Here is a 25141-nt window from a genome sequence, read left to right on the forward strand (position 1 = left end):
TGGCAATGAGCCCATGCCTGATAATAAGCCCATCCATGTCTATTGCAGTTCAGTGCAAATGACAACTGATGTTATTTCAATGTCCTGCAATAACCCCACCCCCCATTTTGCGTCGGAGTTCATGTGTTAGCACGCGAGGGGATTTGTATCGTTTGCAATGCCTTGTTTGTGTGTTGGATTCAGGTGACTTTGGTTCCCCACTCTTTTCTTTGTATATGACCATCTATTTTGATGAATTAGTACGTACGTAATATATTCCGGAACATTACTTTCAAACCATGCATGATAATTCATCAAACTTCATACACATCAAGACCACATCGAGGTGGGGGCCGCGGTGGCCGAGTGGTTAAGGTGTACCGTCACTTTATCACTAGCCCTCCACCACTGGGTTGCGAGTTCGAAACCTATGTGGGGCAGTTGCCAGGTACTGACCATAGGTCGGTGGTTTTTCTCCTGGCACATCCTTAAATGACCCTGGCTGTTAATAGGACGTTAAACAAAAACAAACCAAACCAAACCACATCGAGGTGGAGTGCAGTGTGCAAGAACCGTAACTCTTGCTTCTGTTTTCAGAGAGTATTTCAATACTACTCTGACCACACTGCTATATATGGAGCAGTACATTAAAAGGTAACACAACCAAGCCTGTTCTATTCATAATTCATGTTCATCATCAGGGTTTGCCGCAAGGGGATTAGTATCGTTCCGCAATGCCTTGTTTGCATTTAACCCACTTTCAATATATAGATATATAGATCTGATCATACAATTCAAATGCTTTTAAAAATGAACCTTTTTATCTGTTTTTGTCTTAATTCACTACCCTCGTTTAGCTGACCTGGTCCAAATTATTCAACAGTAAATTACAGACTGATTGCCTTTTGTAATAATATTATTATTGGACCTTGTGAACACAATTACTATAACCAAATTTGATGAAAGTCTGTATGCAGCCATACAATTTTTCAACTTGCCTGGCCCAAAGGGTAAATCTTTTAAAAACACTAAAAGTCCTGAAAAAACTAAATGGATTTTGAGGAGATTCGGTCTGCAGAACCTGGCCCAAAGGGTAAATCTTTTAAAAACTCTACTTGTCCTGAAAAACTAATTGATTTTGATGAAATACGGTCTGCAGAATTATTTGGCTATGCTGTATGTTGCATAGATGAAGGAAGTGGGCTTCTTGTTATTGTTTATAGTAAGATAATAAATGCCACAGCCTACAATTAGCTGTTCAATTCCAAACAAACAAGCATCCAACATGCGTAAGGTCAAAACTTTATATTGTTTAAAACATGAGAACTGCTACAATTTTTATACCCATCAGATGTGTGGTATATTCGGTCTCTTGTTGAATTGTCCAACAACAATTTGTTCAAAACATTTTTTCGAGTTTCTTCAGTGATCTAATTTCAGTCACATACATGTATTTAATAAGGTTTATTAAAGAAAAAAAGTTTCGGTGATGTAGTGGCAGGGTCTTGTCATGACTTAATACACAATTATCACACCTTCTATTAACCCTATGACAATGTTCTGTGTGATGTTAGGTATATATACAGTAATAACAACACAATTGGAAATTGGGGATTGAGAGACAACTGAAAATTAATGGAAATGAGATACTACTGAAAATTAATGGAAATGAGATACTACTGAAAATTAATGGAAATGAGATACTACTGAAAATTAATGGAAGTGAGATACTACTGAAAATTAATGGAAGTGAGATACTACTGAAAATTAATGGAAGTGAGATACTACTGAAAATTAATGGAAGTGAGATACTACTGAAAATTAATGGAAGTGAGATACTACTGAAAATTAATGGAAATGAGATACTACTGAAAATTAATGGAAATGAAATACGGTACTACTGAAAATTAAAGGGTAATGAGAGCTAGACTAATGAAAGTAAAGGGAATGAGAGAATGAAAATAAAGGGAATGAGAGACTAAAGGAAATAAAGGGAATAAGAGATTACCAGATAATGAAAGTAAAGGGGAAAGAGGACAAAAGAAAATAAAAGAGAATGAAAGAAAGAAAATCAAGAGCAATAAGAGACACAAAAACAAAGGGAATATGATGGGTAAATCAGAGACAGTTGAAAAGAATTTAAATGTACCTTCTGAAAATAAAGTAGATTGAGAGATAATTGAAAATAAAGCAAAAGTGATACTATAAAGAAAATGTATTTGAAGATAAAAAAGAAAGAATATCAACCATGGTGATAATAAGTACATCACTTTAATTACCTGCTCAAACAATGTTTTGATTTATTTACCTTTACCTGTATACAATGAATGAAATTGTAACTAATGAATCACTTTATCACTAGCCCTCCACCTCTGGGTTGCGAGTTTGAAACCTAGGTGGGGCAGTTGCAAGGTACTGACTGTAGGCCGGTGGTTTTTCTCTGGGTTTCCTCCACCTCCAAAACCTGGCATGTCCTTAAATGACCCTTGCTGTTATAAGACCTTAAATAAAAACAAACCAAGCTAATAGTTGATACACCAATTCTGTACAGAATAGCTTGATGACTAACCAGATAATTATGTCATCCCACCATACTTATTATAGGCTGAAGCCCTAGGGAGCCCCTCAAGGGGTGATTACATATATTGATTTAATACAAACAGGTTTTTGATGGCAGGTGATGTAGGCTTATCAATTATAGACCGGTTTTGCATAGTTCCCACTCAAGTAGCCATTTTTGTAGTGTTAGCTAGGTGTACAGGTAAACGTCCCACCACCAGACAACACAACCAGATAACACAACCAGATACTAGCTGTGTAGGCAGTATTTTCTATGTATAGGAGCGGACTTGCACTTTTTGCAGTGCGAGAATGTTATTTGGAATGGAGTTGGACGTTTGGTCACAGTTCAGTTGACAACGAGGTGAGGAGACTTTAAACTAGTCGAACAACTTTAATACCTGGCATATACACACTAGTAAGTTGGTGAGGGGTTACAAATAGATGTGTATACAGCCAGGCCTGTTATTGGTGAAACACAAGCTGGAATATATTATCTTGCTCCATGTGTTTAACAGGAAGTAGTATTTGGCAATACACAACAGATCTGTCCAACTTGGCTACACGGTTTACAGTGGACATTTAACGGTAGACATTATAAATCTGTTACATGGTAAACGTGTAATGTGATTTTATGATAATCAACTGGAAGTGCTTTTAATCAAACCGACATGTTTGCATAAGTACGAAGGGAAATCTTCTGTTATGGGAGACAATCGTGCAGTACTTCAAAGGTATGAACACATTTGACACTACCAGGAGTAATTTGATACAGAATTTTGAATATGTCTAGATCCCATGAACATACAAAAGCCTTGAATGATTTGGCCCAGCATACAGGGGACAACACAAACGACAGGCTTGAGCGACTCAAGAAAATAGAAAAGCTGAGGCTTCAGGGATATCAGAAACTTAGATCTCTGACTGGAGAAAAATCTGGAACACCTATATCTCCAACACGACGATCCTATAGTAACTTTTCTTCAGAAACATCTCCCAGTGTGTATGGGAGTTTAGGCCGAATCAATCACCTTGGAGGTGTCAAACCTAAATCCTATTCATCACAGTCGTATCAGACAGAGCCACGAAAAACCAGGTCATCATCGCTTTCTGATGAGGAGGGAGACTACCGACCAAAACATTTGTTAAGGTCACGCAGTGCTACAACAGTGTCCGATGCAGCACTGTCGGCTTTTGAGTCCACTGAACAAAACATGTCCAATCCAACAGGGGCAGTTGATGAATATTGGAAAGAGGGAGAGGATAGTTACAATGAGGATGATGAAAACATTGAGGATTTCAAAAGAAGCTTGTTTGGAGATATTGGTGCATATACAAACAAAACCTCACCCAGAACTGATGGAACATTACAATCATTTTCCCTCTCTAGGGCATGGTCATCGGGTGGGGCAGACTATGACGATCCTTCCTTAAAGGGAGGAGACAGCAGAGATGCTACAGAGGATAGTGGTGTAGATATCAGCATGTTTCCTTCATATGACCCTGAATTTCTTGGAATGAATTATGGTGAAACATTTGAGAATCCTCATAACGGAAGCACAATACGGAAATCATTCTCCAGAGATAGGGGTAGACAACCTTTGTTACGTTCCTTTTCATCTCAACAAGAATCAGTACAAGGATCAGGTCTTTCATCAATTGATTACACTGATCCAAAGATCTCAAGGCTGGACTCAATGCATCTTACAGATAAGTTTTCAGCCAATCAGGAGAGACAAAAACGGATTGAGTCTGCTCTTGACAATTTATTTTCATCCTCGAGAGCTAGCGATGAGAGTACTTCAGTCTCATCTGATAGACGTGTATATGAACGTGGGGGCAGTAGGACCATGTCCAGCACAACTCCTAGGTATAGTGACCGATATACATCTAAAACAGATTCATACAGTCTGAGTGAATCATCTTATACTCAAAGAGGCCTTTCCTCTAGAGATTACACAGCTAGGAATGCTCCAAGCGCTTCGTTAACATCTCTACCTTCAGAACGGAAAAAAATTGGTATAAGTACAGAGACTGAAAGAAAACTGGAGGAGTTATTCAATACGCCTGCTACAATTTCAAATAGACCTGCATTTACATCTCGATCACTAAGGACAGAGACTCCCTCGATAAGGAACAGATCAGATCAGATTGTTATCACAAGAAGAAGAACTGAGGACCCTAATGTAAGGAAACTATCATCAGGCTCCATTTTGGAGCAAAAAAGAGACGAATCATTCCGCATACCAGATGTTCTGTCAACAAGAATGCTAGATAATGAAAGTTATGGCTCTGCTCCCAGGAAGGACCCTGGCATGAGAAATACTTCTGCTCAGTCAACACTTGACAAAAAACTGGACAATTTATTTGCTGTTCCAGATGTTTTGTCAACCAATGTGCCGGAAAATAAAATGTATGAAACTGCACAGGATACAATTTCAAGCAGAACTGAAGGTTATGACTTTGATTACAATGATATCTCTGAGGATGTTGGTACAGTTTCAGCTCAATCATCACTTGACCAAAAACTAGACAGTTTGTTTGGTAGTTCAGACATTCATTCAACCAAAATTAGGGAAAACAAAAATTATGAAACTGTAAGGAACAAGGTCTCTAGTAGACTTCTCAACAGCAAAGAAAAACCAACTCTGTCATCAATGTTATATGGAACAGAAAACAAAAGCATGGAATTAGAGGAGACAACTCCAAATGGTCAACAGAGGGAAACCAAGAGGAAGAGGCATCAAGGTCAGCAGGCTATTCAGCAATCTTACACCAATGGTGAGGATTCTTCGGATGGTTCAGAGATGAGCCAACAGCCTAATCCTGCAGTAACAACTGCAGGTTCAGAGGTGATTACTGGAAGTGTTGATGTAGACATGAGTAAAAATGAGGACACGGTCAAAGGAGAAAATACAGAATCTTTTGACCAAGAACATTCTGCAGCAGTAGAAACAATGAGAAATGTAGAAGTAGGTTTGGAGTATGAACAGACAAAGGAGGATGACAATACAGAGAACAGTTTCCGTGGAGACAGTATTGTCATAAATAGCTCAAAACTGGAAGAAAGTAGATCAAAAGCTGATTTATTACAAGGAAATAAGACAGAAGACATTTTATTCCATCACAATGAACAGCAAAGTCAAAGTTCAGAGATGGTAAATGTGGTTCAAGAATTGAACATTATCGAGAGAAATGAAGCAATGGTTACAGAACAACAAAAAGCAACAAATGGGAAGCAAACAGAATCTAAAAAGGGTAAGAAAAAATCCAAAGGTAAAAAATCTAAAGGCAAGAAAGGGCAGAAGAACATTGAAAAGGTGGCTGAGAAGGAAATTACAAAAAAGGTCCCTGGTAAACCTGTTTTAGAAACAGACATTGACTTTCCACTTGCTGAAGACGATAAACAGGATATAACTAAGGATTGTGAAAATGAAGAAACTCAAATTTCACCTTCAGAAGACAAAATTGGTGGGATTACAGAAAGTATTCAGATGGTTGAAAGCAAAATTCAGACAAGGGATAAAGAGATTTACATTCAGGCAGAGAACAAGGAGGAAGAGGAAAAATACATTCAGGCAGAGAACAAGGAGGAGGAGGAAAAATACATTCAGGCAGAGGAGAGCTCACAAACTGATATTCAGGCAGAAAAAGAAGTTTATCAAATATCTGCTGAAGTTTTAGAAGAGACCCCCACTGTAGAAACAAACGTTGAATCGGAGACTGTAATAAATAGTAAGTCGACCATAGAATCACATGAAGCGGGGAGTGGTCAAGAACAAACATCATGGTTGAGGAGTAAATTTAATTCGCTTCTTCATGGCTTCAGCGCAGATTCCAGTGAGACTCGGAGTGATGTACAACAAACAGCAAAAAGCATTGACATGGTTTCAGGAAATGAAGAGTCCATCTCAAATGGGGATGTAAATGGTGTGACATTTTCTGACACCGGTACTTTGAGTGAAGATGACTTTGCTACTGCCTCTGATGATAGCACAGCAAAACACAGTGATCACGACTATGATATAAAATACAGGCAAAGTGTTCTGGATGCAAATATCAAAAACGAGAAAAAAAGTACTGAAACATCAGATGAAAGTGATACAATGGATATCTTCAGTGAATTAGCAGCCACTACAGGAATGTCACTGGATATCGACGAACAGAATTCTGTCGATATGGAAGGACACGTTGTTTACAAGCGAGAGGAAGAATTACTGAGGTATGAAAAGGAAGATACACCTGGACAAATGCCGGAATTTGATGGAGAGGAAGATGATGTCAAACAACAGGAAATGTATATGCAAAGTGAGGAAAGTGTATGTCTGTATGATGAATTCATTGCAGTGAAGGAAATGGATTTAAAAGATGAGGAAAATAACAATGAATCAAAGAAACTTGGTGTGAATCAAATACAGGAAATAGTACCAAGGTCAGACACATCTGTTCAGATGAACGTTGTTTGTACTACAGAAATATCCATTCAGACCGAAATGGAAGCATGTCTGACCGCAGACAAAGTCAGTGCTCATGTCCAAACACTGCCGCTGAAAGTGGACAAGTGGACACAGACAGATACACAACTAGCTCCTGACAGCAAGGAGTTTGGGATACAGGCAAGCCCTGCCACAGCTGATCATAGTGCCCAGTATAATGTCAGTGTAAGGGAAAATGGTACTCAGATTGTAAATGAACTTGACACTAATCTAGATCTGGATCAACTGAAAACGGAATATTTTGATCAAGGAAAACCTGAAGGAAAAGTTTTACTGGAACAAGTGAAATCAAAACTTCTCTCATCTGAACAAGTTGAACTGGAAAATATCTCATGTGAACAAATAAAGCGTGAACAAATAAAGCATGAACATCATTCATCGGAACAAATTAAACTGGAACATCTTTCATCTAAACAAGAGGAGCATAGGGCTGTTTTAAAAGTGGACCCTGTTCGCATTGTAACTGATAAACTCACACCAGAATATGCTGTTGCTGAGGAGGTGAAACATGAACTTGTTGCCCCAGAACAAGTGAAACTTGGAGGCGGGCAATTATCTAATACCACTGAGGATGTTTCTGTGATAGTGGAATCTAAAGAGGACACTGTTATCAATGAACATCCCACAGAATCTTCAGTACACACAAAGGAAAAACTGTCAGCTAAAGTTGATTGTTCTACCGCTGAAAAAGAAGACAGTCTCGCAAATGTATCAATTGGTTCTACCACTGAAAAAGAAGACAGTCTCACAAATGTATCAATTCAGAACTCCATCGTTACTAAAATCATCCAAAGTGTTGAAGGTCATACCACAACAAACACAGGTCATAACACAATGAACGAAGATCATACCACAACAAACGAAACTATGAACACTTGGTCAAACATTTCTGCTGCTAGTGAAATAACCTTTACTTCTCAGGGTCCAGGGAAAAAGGTTCCTCCTCAAACACTTCCTAAGCGCCGTACAAAGCATGGCTCTACAAGACCTTCATCAAGACCCTCTTCAATCGTGTCTGAAGGTGATGGATATGATTTTCATACAAGTGGACAAAATACTGCTTCTCTTGAATCATCTAGATTTAACTTCAACAAGATTCTACAGAAGACTGATACTACAGATGCAGAAATGCCTTCTGATAAGGGACATGGGATTGAAAATGTCAAAACTATTGAAACCGTGATTGCCAAGTCCACTGCCCCAGGGCCATTATCCCCAGGTAAGGTTCCTACTGGGAGTAGCAGTACTCTATTGACAATGACAGTTGGACCAACATCTCCTAGAGCACAGGAACGTAACATGGACACTAAAGAGTCAACCATGCTGGCTTCATCAAATGTTACTTCACCACGTTCGTCTCTTTCTGGAATGGCGAGTCTTGGTAGCCATAGCAACAAAGGTAATGTTAAGTCACCTCCACCAGCTTTGTTGCCCAAAAGGAAGGCAACATCTCAACTGCAGATGCCAACTTCTCCAAAATCACCTACTTCTCCTCGAACAACTGAGAAGATGGAACTTGTACAGGAGTGTAATGCTGTATTTGCCAAACAGATGAAAATGAACAATGGAAAGCAAGAGATTGTTAAAGAACCTCTCAATAGATTAAAGGACAACCCTTTTATTCGCAAAGATGTCAATGTCAAAGTGGGTCAACAAGAATCTTTCTCAAAGAAATGTGAGATATCTACGTCATCAAAGCCTAGAACTTTATCCAGCAGCCTGAATCCAAAATCACCAAAGGATGAACGTAAGGGCACTGGAGACTTAACTGTACAGACTGATGTGGTAAAACATAATGTATTGGACAAAAAAGGCACTACCAGAGATATGGCTAAAGTAAATAAAGATGATGCTGTAGACCTAAGTGTATTGGACAGTAGAAGTCTGAGGTCAGAAATCATAAGACAGTCTTCATCTCGATTAAGTGCAAGGAACATAGCAAAGAAAACAAAGAAAGTTGACAGCATCAGATCTAAACTGGAGACTTCAACTGACTCCTCAGGCAGAAACGAAACATCCAGTTTGGTGAACAAAATAATTTCTGATGCTGCAAAATTTGAGGCCAAATTCAGCAGTGGTTTAAGTCCAAATGATAAGGAAGAAGTTTCCAGTAAAACATTTTCAGAACAGGCACCTTTGGAGAGGGAAAATCCATTCATCCAGCCCACAGCTGATATCACATTTTCCAGGAAAGTTTCTTCCGATTTTAATTCGGGTGAGGAAAAGTCTGTTTATGTGGAGACCAGTTTTGATGGAGATGAGGTACAAACATCTACAGTATCACAGACAGGACAAATTGCATTACAGATGAATGATGTAAGACAGGAGGCACAACCTTCTGAAGGAATTCAACTGGATACCAAAGTACTGGAAACACGGTATTCTACAGTAATGCAGACAGATAAAAAAGGGGAACAGGAGAACAAAGTGGAACCTCCCAAAAGAAAACTTATGGTACAGATTCCACCTCCAGAAAAAACCGAAGAAGGACTGGAGTTAGTCCCTGACAGTCCTTCACTGGCATCACTAGTATCTTCTAAATTAGAAGATATTGGTATGGGAGAAATCGCAACTGCTATTGAAGAAACAAAAACTAATCTGAAATCTGACCAGCAAAAGGCAGCGAAACCCCCTTCACCAAAAACAGCGAAACCCCCTTCACCTAAAACAGGGAAACCCCCTTCACCAAAGACTACAAAGACACCACCGCCAAGACGTAACAGACCACTTTCACCAAAAGTTGGTAAAACACCACCATCACCACAAAATAGTAAATCACCGAAACTTACTATACCCTCATCACCAAGGGGAGGTAAATCAACGAGTGGAAGTACACCACAATCACCAGGAGGCAAGCCACTGTCCCCACGAAAAGGACAGTCACCTTTATCAAAGGCAATGTTTGGAGATAGGGAGAGTGGCCAACCAGGAAGTGAAATATCAGGAGATTCTATGAGTGGGAGAAGATCCTCGGAGAAAACAGGCTCAAACTCTTCCAGGGCGAGCTCTGTGTCATCTGAGGGTAGTTACTCTGCTGAGAAGGGTAAGAGTGCCAGGCAGGAATCCTCAAAGTCTCGTCAGAAGGGTTCCAAAGAGAACCCTTCTGTACCAGACAAATCTGAAGGTCAGAAGGGTACCAAAAAGGCCCCTCCTGTCCCAGAAAAACCTAAGAGAACAACATCTTTGAAAAAGGACACACCTTCCCATCTTAAGGACACAGAAAGTTCTGCTTTTAAGTCCAAGGGGAAAAGTGGTTTTTCTTTTCTGAAGGGAAGGAAATCGAGTAAGTGACCTTGTAGTTTGCCGAGTGAGCCTTATGTATATGCTTGCCAGGGACAATTTGTAATTCTTGCTTTGACATTGACTTAGATATTGAATGCAGTGCCAAGACTTGTGTAGCTATGGTCACTCTATACTGCTTCAAAGCCAAATCTGTCCAATGATTAATATGATGTACTCATCAATTTCCTGCATGGACCTGTACACCGCATGGTTTAATTTGATCTGCAGTGAGTTTGTACATTAACATTTAACTTTTCTAGTTTTGCTTTTATATTTACCTAATTCATTAATGTTTTTGTTGTTGTTTTTCTTTAAATAACATTTCGAAATGTTTCTTGGGATGTGATCTCTTACATTTTACAGATACACTGTAATTTTTGTTTAGAATCTGTCAAAGTTTAATCTGAAAGATCATTGAAATATGCAGTGATCTTGGTTTCAAAATGTATGTTAAAAATCAAGGGTTTTTTCCCCACTAATATGCTTAAGTAAGAGTAAACTTTTAAACAGAGATATGATTAATGTGTAAGTCTGTCTCTGAATTGAGTAAGAAAAATATAGACTGTTGCAAGGTTTTCTATTTTAAAAAAGAATTGTTTTAACAAAATTTTTTTTAAACTTTTATACACTCCAGTACTTCTAACATAATCACCGAAAACAAATGTAAGAATCACATGTTTAACTAAACATTTAAGGTAGAGGGTATCACCATACCAGTTCTAATCATGTAGAATAATTCTACTACAAAAGTATTTTTTCTCTCTTTGATATGCTGTCCTTAAATGACCTTTGCTGTTGATAGGACACTTAATAATTCAAAACTAAAACCATCCTTTTTATATGGCAATATTTTTTTTGTTTTGCTTAGAGTTACTTCCCCTTTATGGTATTGATATTTTATGTAGGTCTAAGTTCTGAATATGTAATATTAATCAGTTTATGTGTTGTCATTCAAATATCACAGTTCACCTTCTGTAAATATTGATGGAATTTTTTCCCCTTTTATTTTATTTTCTAAATTTCAACAGAAATTTCTGCAATATATATATTTTTGTAAAACATTGCTTTCTGAAAATAATATTTTTGATAGGTATAATGTTTTGAATGGTACCCTTTACCTTAGCATTAGTGCATTTTAGTTGCCGAGTTGGAAGTTTTCTGTGACACTTCAGCAGGGTGTTATTGAAACATGCTATGTTGGCACTAATAGGTGTTGACTAATCACCAGTTGACTGTAATATCATGTTAGCAATGCTTACTAAAGCAGCACAATAAAACACTTGGTTGTGATGTTACAATAAATACATGGTATGTACAGTTTATCAGTCACAGCTCATTGCTGGCTGATTGACATTTTTTTGTATAGCACTGACAGCCTGACAAATGTCAATGTAAAGATATGACATGTTTTTACCAGTTATTGTTAGGGGAAATTATCCCATGTATGAATGACATTTAGGATACTCATGCACACTTTTATTGGATGATCTTTGAAAGTTATCGAAATCAAAATACCTATTTCAATTAAAGAACCCAGTAATTAAAATCTTACTACTGTAAATGTAATCATGATAGAAAATTTAGAGAAGTGTAGAAATTGTGGTCAAGAAAATTTAGAGAAGTGTAGAAATTGTGGTCAACTGTATTATAGCCTGATGCATCATAGGGGGAAATGCTGCAATATCTGTTTTATAATAGTGCAAAGTTATTTTAAATTTTTTTTTATATACACAATGACAATAACATGTATTATACTATTTGGAATATTTTAATTGTTTATCCAAGTACTTTTTGTATTTACATATTTTTCATATCTTGCCAGACATAATGATTGTTTTGATTAAGACTGTATGTGAATACATATATATCAAGGTAGCTAAACTTATGGTAATCCAGGAAGGGTTGGGAAATATCCCCTCTAAATTGATTACACTTTTTGTAAGCCTTATTTTTAACAGGCAAAGTAAGGAAAATGTTTACACTTTTGTGAGACAAATATTTGTTTGGTAGGGTTGAAAAAGTGTTCTTTCCATGTCACACCAGGTATACCAAGTTTTATCAGGTAGTTAGAAAATATTCCTTCCATGCCATGCCTGAATTGTTTACGCTTACAATACCAGGTTTTACCAGGTAAATTCCATTTCATACCTGAAATGTTAAGTATTTTGTCTGATCCTGTATTGGCTTTGCTATCAAACTAACATCAAGTTTCGAGTATGAATTTCAATAAAGTAAATGTGTGGGTTTAAAAATCAAATATATTTATTTACCATGCTAATAAATAAATACTGGTAACTTAATTCTACAGTATGGGTGGAGATAGATACTGGTAACATTATACTACAGTATGGGTGGAGATAGATACTGGTAACATTATACTACAGTATGGGTGGAGATAGATACTGGTAACATTATACTACAGTATGGGTGGAGATAGATACTGGTAACATTATACTACAGTATGGGTGGAGATAAATACTGGTAACATTATACTACAGTATGGGTGGAGATAAATACTGGTAACATTATACTACAGTATGGGTGGAGATAGATACTGGTAACATTATACTACAGTATGAGTGGAGATAAATACTGGTAACATTATTCTACAGTATGGGTGGAGATAAATACTGGTAACATTATTCTACAGTATGGGTGGAGATAAATACTGGTAACATTATTCTACAGTATGAGTGGAGATAAATACTGGTAACATTATTCTACAGTATGGGTGGAGATAAATACTGGTAACATTATACTACAGTATGGGTGGAGATAGATACTGGTAACATTATACTACAGTATGGGTGGAGATAGATACTGGTAACATTATACTACAGTATGGGTGGAGATAAATACTGGTAACATTATACTACAGTATGGGTGGAGATAAATACTGGTAACATTATACTACAGTATGGGTGGAGATAGATACTGGTAACATTATACTACAGTATGGGTGGAGATAGATACTGGTAACATTATACTACAGTATGGGTGGAGATAAATACTGGTAACATTATACTACAGTATGGGTGGAGATAAATACTGGTAACATTATTCTACAGGTATGGGTGGAGATAAATACTGGTAACATTATTCTAAGGTATGGGTGGAGATAGATACTGGTAACATTATACTACAGTATGGGTGGAGATAAATACTGGTAACATTATACTACAGTATGGGTGGAGATAAATACTGGTAACATTATTCTAAGGTATGGGTGGAGATAGATACTGGTAACATTATTCTACAGTATGGGTGGAGATAAATACTGGTAACATTATACTACAGTATGGGTGGAGATAGATACTGGTAACATTATACTACAGTATGGGTGGAGATAAATACTGGTAACATTATACTACAGTATGGGTGGAGATAAATACTGGTAACATTATACTACAGTATGGGTGGAGGTAAATACTGGTAACATTATACTACAGTATGGGTGGAGATAAATACTGGTAACATTATTCTAAGGTATGGGTGGAGATAAATACTGGTAACATTATTCTACAGTATGGGTGGAGATAGATACTGGTAACATTATACTACAGTATGGGTGGAGATAGATACTGGTAACATTATTCTACAGTATGGGTGGAGATAAATACTGGTAACATTATACTACAGTATGGGTGGAGATAGATACTGGTAACATTATACTACAGTATGGGTGGAGATAGATACTGGTAACATTATACTACAGTATGGGTGGAGATAGATACTGGTAACATTATACTACAGTATGGGTGGAGATAAATACTGGTAACATTATTCTACAGTATGGGTGGAGATAAATACTGGTAACATTATACTACAGTATGGGTGGAGATAAATACTGGTAACATTATTCTACAGTATGGGTGGAGATAAATACTGGTAACATTATTCTAAGGTATGGGTGGAGATAAATACTGGTAACATTATTCTACAGTATGGGTGGAGATAAATACTGGTAACATTATTCTACAGGTATGGGTGGAGATAAATACTGGTAACATTATTCTAAGGTATGGGTGGAGATAGATACTGGTAACATTATTCTAAGGTATGGGTGGAGATAGATACTGGTAACATTATTCTAAGGTATGGGTGGAGATAGATACTGGTAACATTATTCTACAGTATGGGTGGAGATAGATACTGGTAACATTATACTACAGTATGGGTGGAGATAAATACTGGTAACATTATACTACAGTACGGAAGGAACTGATTACATTGGGTTGGACATTTTTATTGGTGCAGATTTCATTTTTATGATGTCATAGACAAGATATATTATCTGACAGTATACAGTTACACATTGCGTAAATGTTCTTAAGTTATGATAAACAAAAATTATTCATGAACTACTTAATGCATTCTAATTTCAAAGCATAATTAAGATCCTCTGGAGTATTATGTTAAACAATAGCAGTTATCACTTTCAAAACATGAAATTGTTATAGAAAAATGATTTTTTTTGCCTATCATCAATCTCTGGTACCTGTTTTACATAGCCTAGTCTCTGTCATAAATAAGGGTGTTATGAGTTGTGTAACAAGCATTAGAATCCCACTACCAGTAGTTACAGCATGTTAAGGCCACTGCTTTCTCTGATGGCAGTATGATTTACATATATCCCCCATTTAACCTGGCTCGAATCAAAATTAGCATAATTTTATAGGATGAGGCGAAATGTATATAAAGGGGAAAATTCATATCAGGAATAAAAATCTATATTATGCAAGAATATTTAAGTGATATTTTGTATTTCATTCGAGATAGCACAGGTAGAAATGTGTTTTGTGTGGAGAGAATTTCATTTAAAAGTAGAGTGAAAAGTGTGAAGACTACCTTGTGTTTATACCTATATTGTGCCTCTCTCTTTCTCAGGCTTAGCAGCATTTTATGTCTAGGTTGTGTGCCTGTTTGCTGTATTATTAGCATTGGTGAATACTGAATTAAGCATTTTTTTACACTGACAGCTTTTATATGGTTGTTTATTCCGCAAAGTAAAACAATGAAGCTTGAATTGGATTTGATTTTTATTGTGTTTTGCCCAGAATACTATACATGTAGTTGTAATTCAAAGTAATTCCTCATTCATGATTAGTGGTCTCCCTTTATTTTGCATCTCCAACATGTTATCATCAAAAGTTAAAACTGTAATAATTATGCAATAACCTATATTACACATAATTACGACACTTAACATATGATTACAGATTAATTACAATTGCACTGTTATATTTACACTTACATTTAATTACACTAACACTTTAAAACATAATTATTATACAATACACATTTATTACACTTACAAGTAATTACCATGTTACACTTGTTATTTTGTTGTTAGGCTCCTAGGATGGAGCTTGACAAAGTTTGTGAAAAGTTATAACCTTGACCCATATTCAAGGTCACAGGGGTCTATCTTATTGAAACACTCACACTACTTCTGATTTACCAAAGGCCCAGACATTTGGTTGGTTATAACCTGGGGAAAAAGCACCAAAATGTTTATCAATAAACATGTTTGTGCTTCTATAGGTTATACATATCCAATCCTGCAGTGCGTTATGTCAGAGGTCAAATGATTATTCAGGCATTTGCATGAGCAGTACATTCACATATTAACAAAACTAATAAGGCAAAATATAAAATGTTGTTTGTTTCCTATTCACTTACCAATCCTAAGTTTTGTGCTTGCCCTAAACTTTCCAAGGTAATTTTCAATATAACACTGTTTCGGTGATGGTCACCATTCTATACATATTGGAGCCAAATATGTAGATGATGCCTTGACATAAACAGGAAAGGGGTTGGCATGGAATGTTAAATCAGGATTCAGGTTTTTCTATTGGAAATAGAATGTCTTTATTGCTTCTGGGGAACATTTTTTTCCGAAGAGTTATCAGACAGTGTTGCCATATCAGTGAATAATTTGTATGAAGTTTAATTAATCATAGCCGTTATTTTCCCCTGGTGGTAGTGGCCGTTATTTTCCCTGGTGGTAGTGGCCGTTATTTTCCCCTGGTGGTAGTGGCCGTTATTTTCCCCTGGTGGTAGTGGCCGTTATTTTCCCCTGGTGGTAGTGGCCGTTATTTTCCCCTGGTGGTAGTGGCCGTTATTTTCCCCTGGTGGTAGTGGCCGTTATTTTCCCCTGGTGGTAGTGGCCGTTATTTTCCCCTGGTGGTAGTGGCCGTTATTTTCCCCTGGTGGTAGTGGCCGTTATTTCCCCTGGTGGTAGTGGCCGTTATTTTCCCCTGGTGGGTAGTGGCCGTTATTTTCCCCTGGTGGTAGTGGCCGTTATTTTCCACCTGGTGGTAGTGGCCGTTATTTTCCCCTGTGGTAGTGGGTGGTAGTGGCCGTATTTTCCCCTGGTGGTAGTGGCCGTTATTTTCCCCTGGTGTTAGTGGCCGTTATTTCCCCTGGTGGTAGTGGCCGTATTTCCCTGGTGGTAGTGGCCGTTATTTTCCCCTGGTGGTAGTGGCCGTTATTTTCCCCTGGTGGTAGTGGCCGTTATTTTCCCCTGGTGGTAGTGGCCGTTATCTTCCCCTGGTGGTAGTGGCCGTTATCTTCCCCTGGTGGTAGTGTACTTTTAGGGACAGGTGCACTTATTAGGTGAAATTTTCCCCGATGGTAACAGGAAATGAACATAACTCATTTGGCCTCATTACTTTCTCCCATCTCGTGCATGTTGCAGATTGTAACCAAATGGAAGTGTGTATTTCTATGCACAATAAGCTTTAAGGTAGATGGGATGTGGAACATTAAAAAATTGTACTAGATATTGATTTTGGCGCTTAAAACAAGATTGATTAATTCACGAAATAAAATATTCGGCTATGTATATGTTTAATTAACAAGTCCCCACTTTACACATATAATGGATAAAACTGATATGTTCAAGAACAACTGGACATGCTTCACTCAACATATTCATTTTGAAGCCAAACTATATGTAACAACCATCAAGAGAAATAAGAGAAAATGCATATGATAAGATAGAATAACCTAAGATCTTTCCGTACAATTCTATGTGTTGGTTACCAATGTAAACAAACCTTCAAAAATTGAAGTTTACGCGAGGTTTGGTGAGAAGTCAGAAAGCCTAATTTTGGTTTTGGTATGTTGGATGCAGACTCATGCAGACAGTACATGTATATATGGTTAGAAAAATGTTAACATTAGTGAACCACGTACCCTCAGTCCTTCCTGAGCAGATGACGGAGGCATGGTGGTCTAATGGTAAGGATGCAGGGCGAAATGATCAAAGGATCACTAGTTTGAGGCCTATCACTGTTGTAACCTTGTACAAGATACTTGCTCCAGTGACTCGCTATAGATGAATACATGGTAGGGCAGTGGAAGAAATAGTTTGTACAGGTGTGGATAGGGCCAAAATGGCAGCTCCGGCTGTATGCTCATCAGGGAGTTAAGAATGACATTGTCTGGTTGCTGAAGGCTCAATAACCAGACGATTATTTGTGAACCACTCTAAGACAGCTTTATTGCTGTAATATGGCACACACCTGCACTTTTTACCTTTAAATCATGCCTTCTTGTCGGATCAAAAGATCAGAGGTCAATGTTGCCTTTTATTACTGGAAATCACAAATCAGTCCCTGGACAATGAACTGATAGCTATATATATATAGGGGGATTAGTATCCCTCAGGGATACCTCACTAATTCTGAATAATCAGCATCTTCCTAAAACATCTAAATAATCGACATCATTGGCATTGTGTGGAAATATTGTATCCTCTACTCATTCCCAGTCATTTATTTATGAATGTACTGAAGAGTTTTATATCAGTAAGTAGGATACTTATTATTTTGAATTAAGTTAAATTATCAGGTCATTTTCAGACTTGTTAATTTATTTTCTGTTTAAAAGAAAGAAGCTATGCGGGAATCTTTTCCAATATCATAAAGTTTGCAGTAGTATCCTAGCTCTTCCTCTATTCAGAAAGAGAAAGTAATATGTTTGATTTCAAGGTAGATTTCAGGATTAAAGTTTTACGTAAAGGACTTCTAATCTACTGTAATACCAGATACAATTATGACTCAGTATGTGGTGAAAGCTGGGATCAAACTCGACTACCCTCTTCTGACATATTCAAGTTAATCTTGTACTTATTAGTGCCTCAATAAGGATAAAGGCCACTGATAAGGGTGATCCAGCCACGCCAAAACGACAGTCACATTTATTGTGGCATGGTGATGGTGAAAGATTGAACTGAAGTAAAACTTCCTGTATAATTTGTAGCAAAGATCACAGGTTTGGTACACCACAGGTACACCACAGGTATAGCACAGGACAGGTACACCACAGGATAGGTACACCACAGGTACACTTCAGGTATAGCACAGGACAGGTACACCACAGGTATACCATATCACAGGTACACCACAGGACACGTACATCAAAGTTACATCACAGGTACATCACAGGACAGGTACATCAAAGTAATACACCACAGGACAGGTACATCATAGTTACATCACAGGTACATCACAGGACAGGTACATCAAAGTAATACACCACAGGACAGGTACATTAAAGTTACATCACAGGTACACCACAGGACAGGTACATCAAAGTTACATCACAGGTACACCACAGGACAGGTACATCAAAGTATTATACCACAGGACAGGTACATCAAAGTTACATCACAGGTACACCACAGGACAGGTACATCAAAGTAATACACCACAGGACAGGTACATCAAAGTTACATCACAGGTACACCATAGGACAGGTACATCAAAGTAATATACCACAGGACAGGTACATCAAAGTAATACACCACAGGACAGGTACATCATAGTTACATCACAGGTATACCACAGGACAGGTACATCAAAGTAATACACCACAGGACAGGTACATCAAAGTAATACACCACAGGACAGGTACATCAAAGTAATACACCACAGGACAGGTACATCAAAGTTACATCACAGGTACACCATAGGACAGGTACATCAAAGTAATATACCACAGGACAGGTACATCAAAGTAATACACCACAGGACAGGTACATCAAAGTTACATCACAGGTACACCATAGGACAGGTACATCAAAGTAAGTTACATAACCGGACAGGTACATCACTGGTACACAACAGGACTGGTACAGGACTGGTACAGGACTGGTACAGGACAGGTACAGGACTGGTACAGGACAGGTACAGGACTGGTACAGGACTGGTACAGGACAGGTACAGGACTGGTACAGGACAGGTACAGGACTGGTACATCACTGGTACAGGACTGGTACAGGACTGGTACAGGACAGGTACCTGACTGGTACAGGACAGGTACCTGACTGGTACAGGACAGGTACAGGACTGGTACATCAAAGTAATACACCACAGGACAGGTACATCAAAGTTACATCACAGGTACACCATAGGACAGGTACATCAAAGTAATATACCACAGGACAGGTACATCAAAGTAATACACCACAGGACACGTACATCAAAGTTACATAACCGGACAGGTACATCAAAGTTACATAACCGGACAGGTACATCACTGGTACACAACAGGACAGGTTCAGGACTGGTACAGGACTGGTACATGACTGGTACATGACTGGTACATCACTGGTACAGGACTGGTACAGGACTGGTACAGGACTGGTACAGTACAGGTACAGGACTGGTACAGGACAGGTACAGGACTGGTACATCACTGGTACATCACTGGTACATCACAGGTACATCACTGGTACAGTACAGGTACAGGACAGGTACAGGACAGGTACAGGACAGGTACAGGACTGGTACAGGACTGGTACAGGACAGGAACAGGACAGGTACAGAACTGGTACAGGACAGGTACAGGACAGGTACAGGACAGGTACAGAACTGGTACAGGACAGGTACAGGACTTGTACAGGACAGGTACATGACAGGTACACGACAGGTACAGGACTGGTACAGGACAGGTACAGGACAAGTGCCCTTAGTTTAACTGTTGGGTTTAGTATCACTGACACCTGTGAGTTTTCTATCTGAATGGTTGGATGACGTTACAATTCATTTTCGCTATAGGATGATACATAATGTACCACAAAGCTTATTATAAAAAGATTTTGTTCCATAAACCACTGATCTATGACCTTAATATACTGGAAAATTCTATTTGTAAAATTTACATTTTTCTTCTGAATATGACTGAAAAGCTAAAATATCATGTGTAATGAGTTTAGTCTATTCGAGTCACTCAGGCCTGTTTGCCATGAACAGAGAGGGTAATGTGTTTTACAACTGGAGTGTGGCAGCAGAAAAAAAAAATACTATATGAATACTTTGGCTACATGTGGAGGGCATTTTATACAGTAGAGCCACTATCTATTAAAAAATTATTACAAGTGTCTTGTTTCCTACATTCCTTAATGTGTGTACCTAATTTTGATTTGAGAGTGATCAGAAGAACAAAGTTGCTACAAGGTACCATTTAATGATTGTTTATATTAGCTATTAACAGTTGAGAATTTAAAGAATACAGTTCAATATTGGCAGGTACAGAGACTGATGTACAGGAGAAAGTGTTTAACTTTAGATTGATATGAAAAAGGATTCTAAGTATTGTCCCTAGTAACATAATTTGACCCTAGTGATTTATTTTATCATAGCAACTATATTCCACCATAGTAACCTAGTTTCGCTGAATAATCTGAGTACAATCATGCTGTACCAGTTCAGTAGACCTTTCAGTATGCGGTCATTGGACTATGAAACCGACTGGAATCTTACATACATACATAAAATAATGATGGTATTTGTAACTCCTCTATACGATCACTGATCACACGTTACCTCCACCTCCGCCTGGAAAATGACACGACTTACTGAATGTAAGTACTTATAATCTATAACTGACATTAATTACATGTAACCTTAATATCAGTTATATATTTATGTAAGGAGTACATTATAAAACATCAGTTATTACCTTACTGAACCTTGGGGATACAACTTCAGTAAGACTGTAACCTTGGGGATACAACTTCAGTGAAACCGTAACCTTGGGGATACAACTTCAGTGAAACAGTAACCTTGGGGATACAACTTCAGTGAAACAGTAACCTTGGGGATACAACTTCAGTGAAACAGTAACCTTGGGGATACAACTTCAGTTAAACAGTAACCTTAGAGATAAAACTTCAGTGAAAGAATAACCTTGGGGTTACCGCTTTAGTTAAACAGTAACCTTGGGGATACAACTTCAGTGAAACAGTTACATTGGAGATGTTATGTCAGTCAAACAATTAGCCTGGCAATGTAATGTCAGTCATTGGAGACATTATTATCCCCCGCGAAATGTGTTTGCGGGGGATATTAAATTGGGCTCCGTCTGTCCGGCCGTCCGTGTGTCCATCTGAGATTCTTTTCCGGGCTATAACTCCATAACCGTTCAACACAGCTCCTTGAAACTTTCTGTATATATCAGACTAGTGCCCTAGTTGTGCCTTTTGCTATTGCGGACCTTCCAATTTCGGTATTTTTAGCTCACCTGGACCGAAGGTCCGGTGAGCTTATGCCATGGTGCAGCGTCCGTCGTCAGTCGTCCGTCGTCCGTCGTCCGTCCGTCAACATTTGCTTCAAATCGCTACTAGTCATAAAGTTCTTATTGGATTTTGACCAAATTTGGTCAGAAACATCCTTGGCAGAAGGGGATCAGATTTTGCATAAATGGTTACTCTGACCCCCAAGGGGCCTGAGGGGCAGGGCCCAATAGGGGAAATTAAGGCAATTCCTTTAAATCGCTACTAGTCATAAAGTTATGAATGGATTTGAACCCAATTTGGTCAGAAACATCCTTTGGGGAAGGGGAATAGATTTTGCATAAATGGTGACTCTGACCCCCAAGGGGCCAGAGGGGCGGGGCCTAATGGGGAAATAGAGGTAATTCCTTCAAATCGCTACTAGTCATAAAGTTATGAATGGATTTGAACCCAATGTGGTCAGAAACATCCTTCGGGGAAGGGGATCAGATTTTGCATAAATGGTGACTCTGACCCCCAAGGGGCCTGAGGGGCAGGGCCCAATAGGGGAAATTAAGGCAATTCCTTTAAATCGCTACTAGTCATAAAGTTATGAATGGATTTGAACCCAATTTGGTCAGAAACATCCTTTGGGGAAGGGGAATAGATTTTGCATAAATGGTGACTCTGACCCCCAAGGGGCCAAAGGGGCGGGGCCTAATGGGGAAATAGAGGTAATTCCTTCAAATCGCTACTAGTCATAAAGTTATGAATGGATTTGAACCCAATTTGGTCAGAAACATCCTTTCGGGATGGGGAATAGATTTTGCATAAATGGTGACTCTGACCCCCAAGGGGCCAAAGGGGCGGGGCCTAATGGGGAAATAGAGATAATTCCTTCAAATCGCTACTTGTCATTAAGTTATGAATGGATTTGAACCCAATTTAGTCAGAAGCATTCTTGGGGGAAGGGGAACAGATTTTGCATAAATGGTGACTTTGACCCCCAAGGGGCCAAAGGGGCGGGGCCCCATATGGGAAATAGAGGTAATTCCATTAAATCACTACTAGTCATAAAGTTATAAATGCATGTTGTAAACTCAGAGAGTCTGGACTTCATTATTTCTTTAAAGCAGTTGGGATCCCCACGCTATAACCATAAATAGCATTGTTTGAGGTTAACAAACAAAAGGAATTGAACATGAACATTATTTTGACATTTGGTCAAATCCAACCAGGTGAGCGATACAGGCCCCATAGGCCTCTTGTTTCTGTCACAATGGAGACTTAATCAAAAATACAAAATTACTTTTTCCTTAATAACTCTTACTTTGAGCTTGATATATACATGTATTTGGGTTTTCATACCAACTGCGGGGCGCGGGGGATAATGCCAAGCTTTGCGGCTCCTTAATTGTTTTGGTTTGGAATTCAATTTCAGAATTCAGTTATTGTCAGTGCAGAAAGTCAGTAAATGGAATCAGTTATCATGCTACAACATATACAATGACAGTAAGACAGTTACCATGGGGATACAATGACAGTAAGACAGTAATCATGGAGATGCAATATCAGTAAGACAGTTACCATGGGGATACAATGTCAGTAAGACAGTAACCATGGAGATACAATGTCAGTAATACAGTAACCATGGTGATACAATGTCAGTAAGACAGTTACCATGGGGATACAATGTCAGTAAGACAGTTACCATGGGGATACAATATCAGTAAGACAGTTACCATGGAGATACAATATCAGTAAGACAGTTACCATGGGGATACAATATCAGTAAGACAGTTACCATGGAGATACAATATCAGTAAGACAAGTTACCATGGGGATACAATATCAGTAAGACAGTTACCATGGAGATACAATATCGGTAAGATGGTAACCATGGGATACAATGTCAGTAAGATGGTAACCATTGAGATACGATATCAGTAATATGATAACCATTGAGATACAATATCAGTAAGAAAGTAACCATTGAGATACAATGTCAGTAAGATAGTAACCATGGGGATACAATGTCAGTAAGATAGTAACCATGGAGATACAATATCAGTGAGACAGTAACCATGGAGATACAATATCAGTAAGGTGGTAACCATTGAGATACAATATCAGTAAGATAGTAACCATTGAGATACAATATCAGTGAGACAGTAACCATGGAGATACAATATCAGTAAGACAGATACCATGGGGATACAATATCAGAAATACAGTAACCATGGAGATACAATTTCGGTAGGACAGTTACCATGGAGATACAATGACAGTAAGACAGTTACCCTGAAGATACAATGTTAGTTAGACAGTAACCATGGAGATACAATGTCAGTAAGACAGTTCCCATGGAGATGCAATTTCAGCAAGCCAGTTACCATGATGATACAATGACAGTAAGACAGTAACCATGTGGATACAATATCAGTAAGACAGTAACCATGGAGATACAATATCAGTAAGGTAGTAACCATTGAGATACAATATCAGTAAGACAGTAGCCATGGGGATACAATATCAGTAAGACAGTTACCATGGAGATACAATATCGGTAAGGTGGTAACCATTGAGATACAATGTCATTAAGACAGTAGCCATGGGGATACAATGTCAGTAATACAGTAACCATGGAGATACAATATCAGTAAGGTGGTAACCATTGGGATACAATGACAGTAAGACAGTAACCATGGGGATACAATGTCAGTAATACAGTAACCATTGAGATACAATATCAGTAAGACAGTTACCATGGGGATACAATGTCAGTAAGACAGTTACCATTGAGATACAATATCAGTAAGATAGTAACCATTGAGATACAATGTCAGTAAGGCAGTAACCATGGCGATGCACTGTCAGTAAGACAGTTACCATGGAGATACAATATCAGTAAGATAGTAACCATGGGGATACAATGTCAGTAAGACAGTTACCATGGGGATACAATGACAGTAAGACAGTTATCATGGGGATACAATATCAGTAAGACAGTAACCATGGAGATACAATATCAGTAAGACAGTTACCATGGGGATACAATGTCAGTAAGACAGTAACCATGGAGATACAATATCAGTAAGACAGTAACCATGGAGATACAATATCAGTAAGACAGTAACCATGGAGATACAATATCAGTAAGGTGGTAACCATGGAGATACAATGACAGTAAGATGGTTACCATGGAGATACAATGGCAGTAAGATGGTTACCATGGAGATACAATGGCAGTAAGACAGTTACCATGGTAATATTATGTTAGACAGTTACCATAGAGATACCATATTTCTAAGAAAATTACTCT

The 25141-nt window shown here is 38.2% G+C and overlaps 2 protein-coding genes across 5 annotated transcripts in view; both read left to right on the forward strand.

Moving 5' to 3' along the window:
* LOC117331917 overlaps nt 1–25141 on the forward strand; it is an 89629-nt gene that overhangs the window by 37587 nt on the left and 26901 nt on the right. The gene's annotated exons all lie outside the window — the stretch shown is intronic.
* Nucleotides 1319–15342, forward strand: LOC117331916. The gene is made up of 2 exons (XM_033890891.1): nt 1319–14297; nt 14489–15342. The coding sequence occupies exon 1, from the start codon at nt 3324–3326 to the stop codon at nt 10323–10325; it is 7002 nt and encodes a 2333-aa protein (XP_033746782.1). The 5' UTR covers nt 1319–3323; the 3' UTR covers nt 10326–14297; nt 14489–15342.

The sequence above is a fragment of the Pecten maximus genome, chromosome 7 (genome assembly GCF_902652985.1).
Source record: "Pecten maximus chromosome 7, xPecMax1.1, whole genome shotgun sequence".
Taxonomy (NCBI): Eukaryota; Metazoa; Mollusca; class Bivalvia; order Pectinida; family Pectinidae; genus Pecten; species Pecten maximus.